The sequence below is a fragment of the Phocoena phocoena genome, chromosome 19 (assembly GCF_963924675.1).
Source record: "Phocoena phocoena chromosome 19, mPhoPho1.1, whole genome shotgun sequence".
In the NCBI taxonomy this organism is placed as follows: Eukaryota; Metazoa; Chordata; class Mammalia; order Artiodactyla; family Phocoenidae; genus Phocoena; species Phocoena phocoena.
In genome coordinates this window covers 18775691-18791299 of record NC_089237.1, presented here as the reverse complement: position 1 = coordinate 18791299, position 15609 = coordinate 18775691, and the positions used below count along the sequence as shown (strand labels likewise).

Sequence of the window (15609 nt, the reverse complement as noted above, 5' to 3'; positions counted from 1 at the left end):
GGGATTGGTCTGTTCCCAGGAGCAAATTTGGGAAAGGGGATGGCAGACCCTTCATGGCCACTGAGGTAGAAGCAGGGCCCCACCCCTGCCCTCTCCTCCCTTCCCTTCTCCCACACCCTTCCTGCTTTCAGCCCAAGCCCACCACTCTCACCTCCTTGCTTACTTACATGGGAGAGCCCAGAGAGGTGCATGGTAAAGATAAAATTAAATCGAGTATCCTCTATTTAAAGAAGCGCTTTTAAACGGTAAAAGGTGCCATGCAAATGCAAAACAGAGGTTTGATTATTGTTAGACTCCGAATCAAGCCTGAAATCACTTTAGAGCTTGTCTCTGGCTCCAGAAGGGCTGTCACCCTGGGCAGTTCTATCTTCCTCTTCTTTGTCCCCGTCTCCGTCTCCCCGAAGCATCCACCAGAGGACGCAGCTTCCCCAAAACTTTCCACCCTGCGCTTGGCTGGAGAAACTCTGTCCTTGCTTCCCTGATCGCCCGGGCCCGCGGTTAAATCACCGCAGCCCCAGGCCAGGCCGTCCGTTGCCATGGTAACGGAAAGCCAGGGCGTCACCATTGTCCGGGTGGGTGTGTTGGAGTCCTTGCCTATACATCCCCAAGACTCCCTGCCGGGACTTTAGAGTAGGGGAGGGAGACCGAACCAAAAAGACGCCCTCTTTCCCCCTACCTTCTCGCGCCCCCTTCTGTTCCGAAAGTGGATGGCTTCCCCCGCGCGTGTCCGCATTAGCACACCGGCGTTCACGCGTGGTACGCAGAAGGCCCAAGCCTCGCGCTTGTGCAGCTCCCACCCTACCCCTCAGAACTTTCCCCGAACTCTGCCCCTCCCCCATCGCTAAGGAAGTCAACTCAGTCTAATAACCCGGTTCAGCACGTCCCAAACCCGCAGGGGCCCACTAGACCAAACCCGCGCGCTAGAACCTTTCTCCTGAGCCCCAGTTTCCCCGGGGCTCCGCCCCGCTCCTCTGGGCCCCGCCCCCAGGCAGTGAGGGGCGGGAGGCGGGGCCGGGGGCGCGGCCGCCGGGCTGGGGGCGGGGCGCAGGGGGGGGCCGAGGCCCCGGGCGGGGGCTCGGCGAGGGCCCGAGAGATGCCGGTGTCGGCGGCCGGAGCGGCTGCAGCTGCAGCGGCGGGGGAGGCGGCAGCGGAGCCCGGGAGGGGGGCTGCGCGGGGGGCCGGCGCGTAGCCGGGACTATGGAGGGGCAGAGCGGTCGCTGCAAGATCGTGGTGGTGGGGGACGCGGAGTGCGGCAAGACGGCGCTGCTGCAGGTGTTCGCCAAGGACGCCTACCCCGGGGTGAGGAACCGGCGTCTTGGGAGGGGGGCGCTGAGGCCGCGGGGGTGGGTGACTGGGGCCTGGGGGACGGACGGAAATGGGTGCTGGGGTAACCAGGGATCAGAGAGAGGGGTTTGGAGGACTGGGGAAAGCGTTGGGGTTTCTGAAAGGACTGCAGAGGTTTTGGGTGGGAAGCATTGGGGAGCAGGGTGAGATGAATGGGGTTTGGGAGAACCGGAGGATCCCGGAGGGGGCGCTAGGGGAATGTCGGGGGTCTTGGGCATTGGAGAGGGGAAGAACTAGGGCCTGAAAGGACCGGGAGGGGGTCCGGGAGCCTAGCAGAGATTCCGCTGAGGCAGCTGCTCCCGGGATCTCCCCTTTGCCCAACACCGGACCAACTTGTGTCCTCGGGCTGGGCTGCACGGGGTGTGGGAATGAGGAGGGCATTTGTCTGGGGTGAGCACTGGAGGATCTCATCTTGAGCCATTCGTGTCTGCAGAGTTATGTCCCCACCGTGTTTGAGAACTACACCGCGAGCTTTGAGATCGACAAGCGCCGCATTGAGCTCAACATGTGGGACACTTCAGGTAGCCAAGTCCCTCGGGGTCACCCTGACTTCCAGGGCCCCCACCCTGCTCCCTCCCTGGACTAGACCCTTAGGCTCCAGGTCAACCCAATCCATCCATCCTTTTCTAGGAGGAAGGAAAATTAATTTTCTGCTTAAAGCCAGGAAAACTAGGCAGAGCTTTCAGAGACACATAGAAACCTTGTCCTGAAGGAGAAAGCCCAGTATCCCATCCCCTCAGCTCCATTCTGCATACCTGGGAAAGTTGGGAAGGAATGGCTTTTATTTTGGAACATGTTTCTTAGGAGATAGGGCTCGGTTTAGGAAAGACATTTAGAATTTCTTTCGGGGGCAGGAAACTGCTTCTCTAGACTGAACTATAGAAATCTGAGATCAAGTCCCGGGAGGGTGGGAGGGCTCTGCCCCTGCCCCTTCTCCTACAAAAAGGGAGGGATTTTTTGTTTTGTTTTAAATTTTTACTTGGCTCCCCTGGAGAGCTTTAGAAAATGTCTGTCAAAGCCCAGAAAGCACATGCAAAATTTTGTGAGAATGTTGAGAGATTTCATGAGCTTCTCAAAGACTCAGAAAAGATTAAGAATGATTACTTTTAGAGAACCCCCTAGGGAAGTGGAGAGCTGTTTTCTGCCATCTAACCTCCCCTCTGTCTACTCCCTTCCTTGGAGAAACACAGACTCCTTGATGGGTATTAATACCTGCTCTTTTCCATTCTCTGCTCAGAGTCCCTTGACCAGGATTGCTAAGGTCTCCCATTCCCTTCCAGGCCTTCTGCACACTCAGGACCCTCGTCTGTCCCCTCCCTCCCTGTCTTCTCTCAGGTTCCTCTTACTACGATAACGTCCGGCCTCTGGCCTATCCTGATTCGGATGCTGTGCTCATCTGCTTCGACATTAGCCGACCAGAAACACTGGACAGTGTCCTCAAGAAGGTGGGAGCCTAGGGAAGCAGGACGGCTAGACTGAGGGGGACCAGAAAACACATGGGCCGGGAGGAGGGAATTACAGCTGAGCATGGCCATCACGGAGAGTGTGTGTGAAGCTCTCACCCTTCCCAGTCCCCCCCTGACTTCCTGGAAATCAGTCCTCAGAGCTGGATATGGCATCTGGGGGAGATGGGGGACAACAGGGAGGAGTACTCAAGGGACTTCTCGTCCACCCTCCCCATCTCCTTGGGTGTGGGAGCCCCAGATGGAGGGGATAGGAATGCTGCTGCTGGAGCTCAGGAAAGCCCTGTGGTCTCCTCTCCAGGCCCCTATCTCCATGAGAAAAGCCCATGGTGAATGGACAGAAGTCGGCTAAGGCAGCCCCAGTTCCCAGGGAGGGGAAGGGAGGGCGGGATTGGTCTGTTCCCAGGAGCAAATTTGGGAAAGGGGATGGCAGACCCTTCATGGCCACTGAGGTAGAAGCAGGGCCCCACCCCTGCCCTCTCCTCCCTTCCCTTCTCCCACACCCTTCCTGCTTTCAGCCCAAGCGCACCACTCTCACCTCCTTGCTTACTTATATGGGAGAGCCCAGAGAGGTGCATGGTTTCTGCGTGCTGTGAGCAAGGACTCACCCCGTGCTGCCTTCTGCCCCCGCGTAACTCTGTTTTCTTCCTCCAAATAGTGGCAAGGGGAGACTCAGGAGTTTTGCCCCAATGCCAAGGTTGTGCTGGTTGGCTGTAAACTAGACATGCGGACCGACCTGGCCACACTGAGGGAGCTGTCCAAGCAGAGGCTTATCCCCGTTACACATGAACAGGTGGGACCCTTGATCTCTGACCTAGTCCCAGCCTAGACCTCTCACCTCTGCCCCTCTCAGCCTCTGATTTGAAAACACCCTATTTGGCTAATCCCTTGCCCTGGCCTCTGACCTGATCCCTTGACCACCCCCTGCCCTCAGCTTCCCTGCCCCTTGCTGAGCTGCAGGCTAAGCCCTGTAACTCTCTCCACTCACTCCATCCTTCCAGGGCACTGTGCTGGCCAAGCAGGTGGGGGCCGTGTCCTACGTGGAGTGCTCCTCCCGGTCCTCTGAGCGCAGCGTCAGAGATGTCTTCCACGTGGCCACAGTGGCCTCCCTCGGCCGGGGCCATAGGCAGCTGCGCCGTACTGACTCACGCCGGGGACTTCAGCGATCTACTCAGCTGGCAGGACGGCCAGACCGGGGAAACGGGAATGGGACCGGAAACGAGGGCGAGATACACAAGGATAGAGCCAAGAGCTGCAACCTCATGTGAAGGGCCCCGTGGGCGGACTGAGGAGGGAAGGTGTAGGCACAGTTGTCCCCCTGCTGGCCCCCGGCCTCCTGACCTCCTGACTCTGGCTGGGACTTTAGGGTGGGCGAGTGAGCAGTTCTCCTGGGCAGGGAAGCTGGAGGCAGAAGGGTACCGCCATTCCCCACATCCTCATTCAGCTCCTCTCCAAGGCAAGTTGAGGGAACTAGCAGAACAGGCATCTGGGCTGGGAGCTGGGATGGGGCCAGGGGGTTGGGGAAGCTGGCATCAAGCGGTGACCTTGGTTGAGTCTCAGTACATGAAGGGTGCCTTCCCTCCCCACCTTCAGTTCCCATATCCTGGTCCTGGCTTCCTTCCCCAAGGAAAGTATCCATTCTCTGACCTTCCCTCTTCCTCTCCTCTCACTTCTACAGCTGTTCTCACTCATCCTAACCTCCAGGCAACATGCACTAAATTAAAAAGCAAGTTGAGAAGCCTCTCCCCTGATTTACCCACCAGTCTTAGCTCCCTCCCTCCCTTCCCCCAAGAGTCCCCAAATAAAGCCCATGTCCATGGAAAACGACTGTGGCTTTAGTTTTGTTGCTTTCTAAAAAAACAATCTACCAGTCTCTAGCAGCAGGAGGGAAAGTTAGACTTCAGTAAGAACTTCCCTGTCGATGCCCACAGACGGAGCAGAGGAAAAAGCTATGGGTTGGATCAGCAGTGTCCTTTTCGGAGCCAGAGGCGGGAGAGAGAGATATCTTGGGAATATTCATGTCAGTTAATGAGCCAGACAATCCTAGAGCCGTTGGGGGTTTTAAAGTGGACTGATGTGCAATTCTTTACTCAGCCCAACGGGGGCCCCTGCTAATGTGGGAAGGGTCCGGCTGAAGTTGTCCAGGCCCCTTGCTCACCGTGTCCAGCCCCAACTTGGAATCTGCTGGTGCCCTGGGAGCTGTGGGTGTAGGGAGGGCATCAAAAGCCTCCACATCAGGGTGACCCTGTACAGAGTGGTTTCCCAAGGGAACAGTAGTTTGATTCTGGGGTCTCCTTGGAGGCTGGGGCAGGGGCTCTCTCCCTCTTTCCATCCTGAGCTCCTTGATGATTTTGGAGGGAGCACAAGATGTGAGTTGAGGGTCACACCTCCCCAACCCCCTACAGAAGGAAAGACGGTGGAGGGGCCGGCCAGAGCACTTGTTGTCTGGAAAGACAGTGCTGGTCTGTTTTCTCCGGAGTCTGGTTTCACATTGTCCTGTATTCCCTCCCTGGCTCTGATCCCACTGGCCTCTTTTCGGTGACATTCTCCCCCAGGAACCATCCGTGGCTCTCCCCTCCCCCAGCCCCAGCCAGTTCTTCAGACACACTCTGGGAGAGAACACAGACCTTACCCTCCCATCTGCTGGGATCCCCACCTAATTCACAGCCCATCTTTCCCTCATTCATTCAGCAAATGTGTACTGAGCACCAACTGTGTGCCAGACACTGGCTTGGGATTCTGAAAGGACCAGTCTCTGTGCTCTGGAGGCCAGCCTGGTGGGGAAGAGAGGTACCCCAGGTGTGATGGTTCCTTGGTTGTGGAAGCTCCTTACAGCCTCAGAAGCCTATCCTCTGAGCCAGGTCCTTGAGGGTTGAAGAGGAGTTTGCCAGGCAGGGAAGGGGCAGGAAAGGCACTCTGAGCAGAGGGTACAGCATGTGCAAACACGTGGAGATGAGGAAGAGCATGGCACCACTGGGGCTGCCACGGCAGGGAGGGCGGAAGACAAGACTAGGAAGGTATAGGGAGGCCGCTGCAGGGCCCACAAGGGAACCAGGGCTTCATTCTGAGGATGTGAGGCAGCATGAGGGATTTCAAGCAGAGAATGAAGGGACCAGATTTGGTTTTTGGATAGATGGTTATCCGGATGAGGTGATGGGGGGCTGGGGTGGGCGTGGGGTGGGGGGCGCAGGGAGGGTGTCTAGGGGGTTTGGCTCTGTGATGTGTCATTTAAAATAGCATCTCCCTCGGGACTTCCCTGGCGGTTCAGTGGTTAAGACTCTGTGCTTCCACTGCAGGGGGCATGGGTTCAGTCCCTGGTCAGGTAACTAAGATCCTGCATGCCAGGCAGTGTGGCCAAAAAATAAACAAATAAAATAGCTTCTCCCTTCCCTATGCCAGGGTCCAGTCTTGAGAGGAAAGGAAATCCCCACCCACTCCTGGCTCATCAAACACTCCTTATCCTCCCTCTTCCTCCAAGACCCTGTCCTGGTCCATCTCAGCCAATCTCCTCAAGGATTCTGGGACAGCTTCAAAGGCACCGGGCACCCTACCCTCTTAAGCTGAGACCTGGTTAGGGGCTGACTCCAGGATCCTCTGCAAGGATACTGAGTCCTGGATTGAGGGTGCTGGAGAGCGCTGGGGCTCAGCTAGGTGGACCTCAGTCTGGTCCCAGAGGCCTGACCCTTCCCCCACAGGGGCCTGATATACCACTGTCTTGGGATTTTGTCTGTGGCTTCTCATCTCCACTTTGAACTTTGGTACAAACCAGGCTCAAAGTACGGAGTGTTTGCACCCCCTCTCTTCTCCCAACCTCCCTCTCCTGCCATGCTCAGGGAATGCAAACACATTTCAGTATTTGCCTAAAACAAACATAATTAGGAAGATAAATCAGCTGGAGGAATCCCTAAAGTTTATAATACATTTCCAGTACCACCGGGAACAGATATTGGTCCTCTCTGCAGGTCTGGGTTGCCAGACGTTTTATTTCCTCTACAGACGGGTCTGTGCCTCTGGGCCGAGGAGCCCAAAGGGTGAGAGGAGGGAATAGGGCTGCTCCTAGATCCTCAAAGGCCCCTGCAGGCTGGAAGGAGGGGACCTTCCCCTCACCCCAGATGCAGGAGTCAGACCCAGCTTCCTCCTCTGCAGCTGTTTCCCCCACAAATTGGACACCCCTTTGGGAAACAATGTAGCCTCGTTAATCATTTAATGAAATAAACAACTAATCACATTGTGTTGCCGCCAGTGCTTCTTAACCTCAGCAATCAGCCTGCCCTGGAGGGAGGAGGCGCAAGGAAGGAATGGGGTGGGGGCGGGGACTTGGTCTAACACCTGACATGCTTCAGCTGACAGAGGGTCATCCCCTTATGACTCGAGCCTTTCCAGGAGGGACAGTCATGAAAAGCGCTTAATATTTGGAGGCAGAGGTCCGAGGGCCTGGGTCCTAGCTCTGCTGCTTCCTCCCTGGGGAGCCTTTAGTGAGGCCCTGCAGGCATCTGAACCTCAGTTTTCATACTTGGAAAAGGGAGCTGATTGCCACATCTGCCTCACTGTGTTGCTGAGGAGGATTCAGAGAGGAGAAAGGATGTAGAGAAGTTGTTTGACCCTTTAAAGGGGGCTGAACTGATACCGACCTTTATTCTTTACAACTTGCACATCCAGGCTTGAGTGCCTCTGAACTGGGCCTGATGGAATAAGGAAAGGCTTCTTGGAGAGGGCCTCTTGTGCTGGGATTCAGACTGGAGGAAGGCCAGAAGACAGGAAGGGGCAGGTCAGGTGTCTCGTCCCCATACCTATCCTGAGGGCTAGAGAGAGAGGTCTAGTGACTCCTCCAAAGGACATCCTTTGGTCCCCCATTTTTCTGAACTCCCCCCATTACCTTTTCTGAAGTCTGGGTGAGGGCACCAGGTTGCCATAGCGACCCCACTCCAGGTACACGCAGACTGGTCCTGCAGGCTGTGGGAGGTGGGGGGAAGGGGTCATGTCCCGCAGGTTCCCGGTGGACACCAGGACCCTGGCAGGCAGTCCTGGTACAGCTGTCCCCTACACTACTCTCCCTTCCCCAGGAAAGGGGTTCAGCTCTTCTGAGTATCCCCCCCTCCCTCTCTGCCAACAAAGGAGTTTCTTCTACACAGTGCAGCCCCTCTCCCCCCTTTCCCCCTTTCAGCTGGGTTCCCAGGTCTCTCTCCATTTCTAGCCAATCCCCTACTCCCTCTCCTCAAGGCTGGGGGTGAGGGTCAGAGAGAGGGGAGGCACCAGGTCCAGGCATGTGGGGTGATTCCCAAGCAGCTACCCGCCGCCTGCAGCCAAAGAGACAAGAGGGACACGTACATAAGTGCCCCTCCCCCCAAGAAAATGCCTCTGCTGTTGACTCCTAAATAACAGATGTCTGTCTGCATATTAATGAGATTGGACGAATAATTGGTGAGTTTTTCATTCAGTGTCAGAATGAACCCAGAGGCCTTATGTTCGTGCACACAGACGCCCACTCACTGACTCTCCCCTTCCCCCGGAGCACAATGAGACGGAGGCAGTGGCTGGCAAGCTTGAACCACAAAGGGGAGGGGCAGACAGGGAAGTGGGAGGGGGCGTCAGCAGGAGGGAGACTGCCACCGTCTGGGTCTGTCAGGTTTCTCCCTCTTGCCTGCTATCTCCCCAGTCCCCCACTCCCACCAGGGGCAAAAGCTTGCATTTGTGCGATTTCACCACCAGGCAGAAGGGGCCCAGAGGAAGGTGGGAGCCTGAAGGTAGGGAGGGGGGAGGCAGGTGCTGCCCAGAGGGGAGCAACAAAGCAGTGGCCTCCTTCAGCAAGGTTGTTGCCTCCCATGAGCCTGGAATCAGGGGGCCCTTGCCCTGCTTAGCCCCTGCGCCAGGGTGTGAGGTGGGTTTTGAATCAGATAGCTGCCATCTGCCAGCTGAGTGCTCTTGTGCAAATTACCCAACCTCTCTGAGCCTCTCATTTTCCCGTCTCCAAGAACGCCGCCTTGCAAGACTGAAAGGAAGAAATGAGATAAAATGTGTCATGTGTCTGTCTTAGTGCCTGGTTTACAATAGGCCCCCACACATATTTGTTTTCTCCCCACCTATCCCTAAAACACACCAAGACAGTTTCAAAATTGCTGCCTCTCCTGCCAGACACTCACTCGTTAGGGCAAGGGCGAATTAGAAGTTTAGTGATTATCCCGGCTGCCTAGAAACCTGTGGGTAAAGATACAGAGAGGAGCAGGAACAGAGAAAGAGATTAGATAGACAGAGGAGAGAGAAGTGATGGAACCCAAGGCCTGGAACAGAAGGATAGACCACAGAGACACAGAGCCGCAAGCTGGGAATGGAGAAGGTACTGCAAGCAGTGGAGTGAGCCCTGGAGTGAGAGTCTAGAATCTACACTGTGGATTCCAGAAGCCCCAGCTCTGCCATGCTCACTGTTTGACCTTAGCAAGTCTCATCCTCTCTTAGCATCTTAATCTCCTCATCTGTAAAATGAGGGGTTGATTTGCTCTCTGGGTCCCTTCGCACTGTGTGAGAACAGGAGTCCCAGTGGCAGCGGGTTGGTGGGGGGAGCAGGGGAGAGGAGGCGGGATCGCCCCCCCCCCCAGCAACTTACTATGGCCCATCGGTCACTCTTGCTCTGTGTCCTCCCTCCCTTGGTAAATAGATGTGCTGCGCCAGCAAACAACTGTCCATTGTGTCCTAATGAGGGACGAGCAGGGAAAACCAATCACTTATGATGCAAATGAGCGGCGGCTGCGGCCTCCTTGCTTTCACTGAGTGCCTCTCTTCAGCGCTGCCCCAGTTGGGCCTTTCTCCTTAGCCCCAGTTCCCATCTGGTCCTGGAGGAGGAGGGGGCAGGCCCAGACTGCCCTTCCCATTGTCGTTCATTGCCACTCCCGGCAAGGGGGCTCTACCCTCACAGCTTCCACTAGGCCCAGCTTCTCTCCCCACCCCCAAAGAGCTCCCAGGGCAGCTCAGGTTTTGTTTTTAATTAAGGTGAAATTCACGTAACATAAAATTAACCATTTTAAGGTGTACAGTCTGTGGTATTTAGTGCGTTCACACTGTTGTACAACCACCACCCCTCTGGGCGTGGGTGTCAGGCCCTCCTGCCCATCTCCACACCCTACAGGCTCCGGTGGCACAGGGAAGCTGCGGAGGCCTCAGCAAAGGGTCGAGGAGTAATGGAGGTTGGTGTTGGGCTAAGGCTGAGAAAAGCCCAGAGCTGGCCTGGGGTGAAGAGGACAAGGCCTGCTCTTTAGAATGGAGCCCAGGGAGAAAGCTCGGGCTTTGGTGGGAAGGGAAAGATCATCTCTGCTTTCCCCAGCACAGTCCTGGGGCCACATCTTTAGGAAATGGCCTCTTGAATTGCTGTAGAGATTTTTTTTCCTTCATTTTTCTGACATTTGGTTGGAAACCAGAGGAGGTTCCAGCACAGATCTTGGCTTCCATGGCTTTCAGAGTCTCTGGGCACTTGGGGATGGCCCCACCAGCAGGCGTCTCACCTTGGCAGCTGTGGAGCGCCGTGAGACGGCCCCCAAAGCCCTTTGCCTCCAGGAGAGACCTCTCCTCACCAAGCTCCAGGCTTCACCAAGGGAAGATTTTCTACCCACTTGGCACTAGCTTATTGCAGAAGTCCTATAGCCTAACAGCTGGGAAGACCCACATAAGTTGTAATTTGAGTTTCTCTTGCCATTTGGTTTTAGATTGTTTTCAGAAGATGGTAAACATCTGATTACCTGTGTGTCTGTGTTACCTTTGGATTCACCTCTTTTTCCCTCCTCCCTAATCTGGGACATGTAGTAATGCTTTAAACAAACAAACAAACAAACAAACCCCACAAAAACTCTTTTGGAATTAACCAGTGCCAACTGCTGCAGCATTGCAGAGAAAAAACTTTACAGGGTCACAAACTTTCTTTTATCTTCCCTGGCCCCTACCCGCACTCAACTGGATTCCACACTCCCTCTCTCAGACAAGGCACAGCCCAGACACCATAATGAGAGCATTTTCATCTGTGTTCTAATGAATAGGGAGTCCTGGGCTAGTGAGCTCCAGGTCTGCCATCAATTCACTGGGTGACCTTTGACCAGGCCCTGGACCTCAGTTTTGTTTTTGCTTTTGTTTTTTTTGCTGTGTGGCTCGGCTCGTGGGATCTTAGTTCCCCAGACAGGAACTGGACCCAGGCCCTTGGCAGTGGAAAGCATGCCAAGTCCCAACCACTGGACTGCCAGGGAATTCCCATGGACCTCAGTTTTATTACCTATAAAGTGGGGATAACAATCTCTACCCTAGTGATCTCCTAGGGAACAAGCAAGGAGAGAGAAATAATGGTTGTGCCAGGGCTTTGAACTTGCAAAGAGATTATCATAAGCATCCTAATTATTTCTCCAGTGATGATGGCATAGCAGTTTATCTATCTTGAGTATCTAGCCTGGAGGAGGCCCTGCTGGAGGACACATGGAGAGAGGAAACACCTTCTCTGTATGCGTGGGTGTTGGTTTGATTCATCACAAAGCAGTAGGCTTCATGATAGGCAAAAGAGAATCAAGGAGGAAATCTGTAAGTGTGGGCTTAGAAGAGGAAGAGTGATTCTTGGACGTTTAGATCTCTCGTACTGCTTTTGGAGTAAATTTGGGTACTAGAAAAACGGGTGGGAGGGATTGAAGGGAATTAGCACCCTCAGTGGCAGAACGTGGCTTGTTTTCCAGGACTAAAGTTCTTGAGGGTGGGGCTAGCAGCTGGATAAGGCCTTTACTCAATGAGTCCATTCACTCATTCTTTAACTGTTGCATTCAGCAAATATTCATTGAGTACCCATCAGGGTGTCTGCCAGGAACAGAGCTGGGTTATAACAAAGATAAAATGATACTAATCCTACCCATAAGGACCTTCTAGTCAAATAGAGACAATAGAGTATGTGCAAAATAACTTACTGAGGGAAGAAAGTATCATAAATAAAGCAAAGCTTCTGGGATGCTCAGAGCGGGGAGATTCTGGCCTGGAAGTGGGGAGGGCTCTGTGGAGGAGGTGGGGTGGGCAGTATTTGGGCCTGCAGAGTTGGCAGAGCAGGACTCACTGAGGACAAGACAGAGTGTGAGCAAAATCTGTGGGTCCCCATATTTGGTGGTCAGGGTGCCTGAAAGGAAACAGCAGGTGAGGCACTGGTGAGGATGGATTTCGGCTTAGAAGGGACAGCCTGGGGACACTGGGTGGGTCAGAGAAATAGATCCTTAGGAGATTCTCCCAAATCTTCTTTTGGATCCTCCCCCTAATTCTGCTAGTTGGGGGCTCTTAACTGGGACTTGAATCTCCTGGCTTTTCACCTGGCCAAATCCTACCCAAGAGCCAGCTTGAGATGCTTTGCGCCTTATACTAAGCCAGTGGTTCTCAAACTTGAGCTTGTTTCTAGGAATCACAGATTGCTGGCCCCATGCCCGGTTTCTGATTCAGGAGGTCTGAAGTGAGCCCCTGGAATTCGCTATCTAACAAGTTCCTAGACTATGTCGTTAGCCCCCACTTCCATTCCCCATCAGGGGACCACGCTTTGAGAATCACTGCATTAAGCTGTATGTCAAAACTGCCTTAGCATTCTGGGTGCCGACACTAAGTCTCAAAGCTCTTGTTTGTCGGCCCCCATAATGTGGAGGCGTGAGGTGCCTCCACAGCAGGCAGAGCCCATCACACAGCCCACAAGGGTCTTGCGAACCAGAAGACACAATTCTGCAAGGGTTATCGGTGGCCTCCTTGCTCCGCCCATTGAATAGTAAGCTCCTCCTCCCTCCCTTCCACACCCCTAGCATACACAGAGTCCACTACGAAACCAGGCACGTAGTGGCCCCCTCAGTCATTAACCTTGTTGTTATCACCTCCTAGGACTGGTTCCCAGCACAGTTTAGCCTCACACAAATCTTTGTTTGCATCAAAGTCTTGCCACCTCCTTTTGTGGTGTGATCTTGGGCAAGTTGCCTGACCTCTCAAAGCGCCATTTCCCTCATTGGTAAGGTGGGAATAGTGCCTGGCACTTAGGAGTGTGGCACGTGACAGTCGCTTATGATTGTTGTTGCTCCTGAGAGCTGGCAAGATCGATGGTCCACAGACCCCATTTCTCTTCCTTTTTAATTGAGTCATCTCCCACCTGCCTCCTGTTTTGCCCTCCTTGGGCCTTTTCTGTCATCACTCTGTGTCTCCCTGCCTTTCTCCCTCCAGGCCAGCTTTCCATTCTCCCCTCACAGGGCCCGCTGGTGGCCGACTCTCACTGGGTAAGGATTGTCTGTACCTTGATCTCCATCAGTCAATAAAGGTAAATTACAAAATCATTTGTTTTACTTGTTCTCATTACCTGGAGGGCTGTCTGAAATTGCCTTTCTTTGGAAAGCCACATTTGCATATCTCTATGCTGGAGTCAAAAGCTGCAGCTGTGGTTTCACTGCAATTTAAATATTAATAAAACCTCCTAAACCTCTAGCTGTTGTTTTAAGCAGTCTGGCTCTTCTCCTAGGTTGCTAATATAATTTAATCTTTGTCCTTTGCTTTGTATTTGTTTAAAGAGCCATTCTGGAGTCAACTGGAGCTAGCTGCTGCAACTTTGTAGATAAGAACCACTCACCAGCTTGGGAACCTTAGTTTTCCTTAACAGGCCCAAGATCTTCCTAGAGACAAAAGAATAGACAGTAGGTAACATTTTATACCAATTAGCAGCCCCTTACACTAAGCCAGTGGTTCTCAAACCTGAGCTTGCTTCAGAATCATAGACTGCTGGGCTCTTCCCCTAGTTGTGATTCAGTAGGTCTGGAGTGAGGCCCTGGAATCTGCATATCTAACAGGTTTTGCCTGCCCCCACCCCCTCCACCCCATTCCCCATCAGGGGACCATGGTTTGAGAATCACTGTCCTAACCTGCCTGTTAAACTGCCTTATCATTCTGGGTCCCTGAAACTAGGTCTCCAGAGCTCTTGTTTGCTGGCCCCCATAATGTGCAGGGAGTCTCTCCTGTTTTCCATTTCTTCTAGCCCCTCAAACCATTACTTAGATTTTCCCGATCGTTGAGACTCATTTCAGGATCTGCTTCCTCCTGCACCTCCCTAATCCCTGCTCTCCACAGTTCTCAATTTTCTCTCCAGTTCTCCTTAATTTTCTATTTGCCCAGATCCATTTCTTTAATTTTCTCCTTGGTATGGGCAGATTTAAAGCCTGTTGGAGGGAGCTAGGCATCCCTGAAGTACGGTACAGGGGCCTCTGGCTCAGCCATCTTACAGCCGTTAAGCAAGCTCCCACAGTCCCTGGCCAGTGAGCTCCATTCTCTCTCAGGTTCTGCGGGCAGATCTGCAGTTCCCCCTCACCCGGCCCTGCTCTCCTCACTGCCTGCCTCTGGGGCTGCCCTTATCTGCTCCTCGCAGCCTTCACAGGATACACTCTGGGCAGCCTGGCTCCTTCCACTCCAACCCCCAACACTGATTCCTTTCTTCTTCCCCCGCATGTTTTGGAGCCGATACTTTGTGGATGATCCTGGTTGCACTTTTTGGAAGGGAGATAATCTAGGAGCTCTTCTTTAGGCCCCCCTCCCTGCACCTGCATGATAACCCCTCTTCTTCTCCTTCTTTCCAGCTTCTTTGCAGAAGTTCATTTCGTGAAATGAGACAAAGGCAGTACAGGAACTAGTTCCCAAAATGCAGCTGTGCCCAGAAAGGGCTGAAGACTGTGGGATGGAAAAGTGGGAGGATATCTTAAAGCCAGAGGTCAAAAAAGCAGGTAGCTTTACTCCATCTTCAGATAGGACTCTTAAGCTCTGCCAATCATCCTGAGGCCAGGGCCAGAAGCTGACTTCCGGGACAGGTTATGCAGAGCTGGAAAAACAGACTGGGTGGACATTTGTTGGGAGACCTTGAGAGACAATTACAGAAAACTTCTAAATGTGTCTTAGTTGTCTCTGCTTTCACCCAGGATTCCTGGGAAGGCAGGATGTACTACATAGATGTTGTTTTTTCTATTAACCCATCAGTGATGGGGGCAGCAGGATGAGGCCTAGCTTACCCCCAGGGTCCAGTAAGCCATGGCTTGTCACTGGAAATGAGACATTTTTGACCGAAGACTGGGAAGCACTTGCTTCTTGCCTGCCTTTACGGACTCCCTGCCAGGTGGACAGGAAGCTGGCGTGGGCCCGAGAGAGGTCACACAGTGGGCAAGGCTGAACTGGCAGGTCCTGACAGCTGAAAGATAAGAAACCCTAAGCTGGGAAGCTGGATGGGAGTGGACAAGCCTGTAAATCCCCTTGCCTAGGGCTGCTTTCCCAGGGAGAGCTGCCACTTGGAGGCAGGAACTTTCTACCGCCTCCCACCACAGGCCATAAAGCCAGAGTGCTAGTTCCCCTCCCAGTCCGCTCCTCTCCCCAAATTCCCTTGAGGCTTGAACCAGTGCCTTCTGACCCGGGGTCAGTGACGGATGCAGGTGGAAAGCTGAATGATGGGATGGAAAGGGCATGGGTTTGGATCTTCGCATTGTCATTTATTAGCTGTGCAAACTCTGAGCAAAATCCTGTATTTCCAGTTCCTATTCTTCAAATGAGGTGACAAATACCCACTTCACAGAGCTGTGATGAAGACTAAACGATATGAAAATGTAATAACGGCAGTTAGTCCCATTTTCTCTACTTCTCCCCTCACCTACCCACCACCCTCCTTACAAGTAAGGCAGTATTGAATTGTGCAAGGATTTCATCCTCTTTGCCTCAAAGAGAATTCCAATCTCTGAACAGAGTAAAAACCAACAAAAGATGATACAGACTGTTATCAGTGGATTAAGCATGTTAAACGGGA

General features: G+C 53.5%; 2 protein-coding genes across 2 annotated transcripts in view; one reads left to right on the top strand and one right to left on the bottom strand.

Moving 5' to 3' along the window:
* The first annotated feature begins 1047 nt into the window (after window positions 1-1047).
* RND2 (Rho family GTPase 2) lies at window positions 1048-4631 on the top strand. Its single transcript, XM_065897217.1, has 5 exons — window positions 1048-1299; window positions 1778-1865; window positions 2680-2789; window positions 3466-3600; window positions 3809-4631. Exons 1-5 carry the CDS (start codon window positions 1198-1200, stop codon window positions 4073-4075), a joined length of 702 nt encoding a protein of 233 aa, XP_065753289.1. The 5' UTR covers window positions 1048-1197; the 3' UTR covers window positions 4076-4631.
* Window positions 4632-5644: 1013 nt separating this feature from the next.
* BRCA1 (BRCA1 DNA repair associated) overlaps window positions 5645-15609 on the bottom strand; it is a 72204-nt gene continuing 62239 nt past the window's right edge. Inside the window, exons 24-25 of the mRNA XM_065897971.1 lie at window positions 7684-7760; window positions 5645-5816 (exon numbers count right to left, since the gene is read on the bottom strand). Of these exons, the coding sequence (XP_065754043.1) occupies window positions 5645-5816; window positions 7684-7760 (249 nt within the window). The remainder of the gene's footprint in view (window positions 5817-7683; window positions 7761-15609) is intronic.

Bases quoted from the DNA above. Each gene is read 5' to 3' on its own strand.
- RND2 (XM_065897217.1), top strand. From the start codon at position 1,198: ATGGAGGGGCAGAGCGGTCGCTGCAAGATCGTGGTGGTGGGGGACGCG. The intron at 1,300-1,777 runs GTGAGGAACCGG...TCGTGTCTGCAG, and splicing joins CCAAGGACGCCTACCCCGGG to AGTTATGTCCCCACCGTGTT. The intron at 1,866-2,679 runs GTAGCCAAGTCC...GTCTTCTCTCAG, and splicing joins CAACATGTGGGACACTTCAG to GTTCCTCTTACTACGATAAC.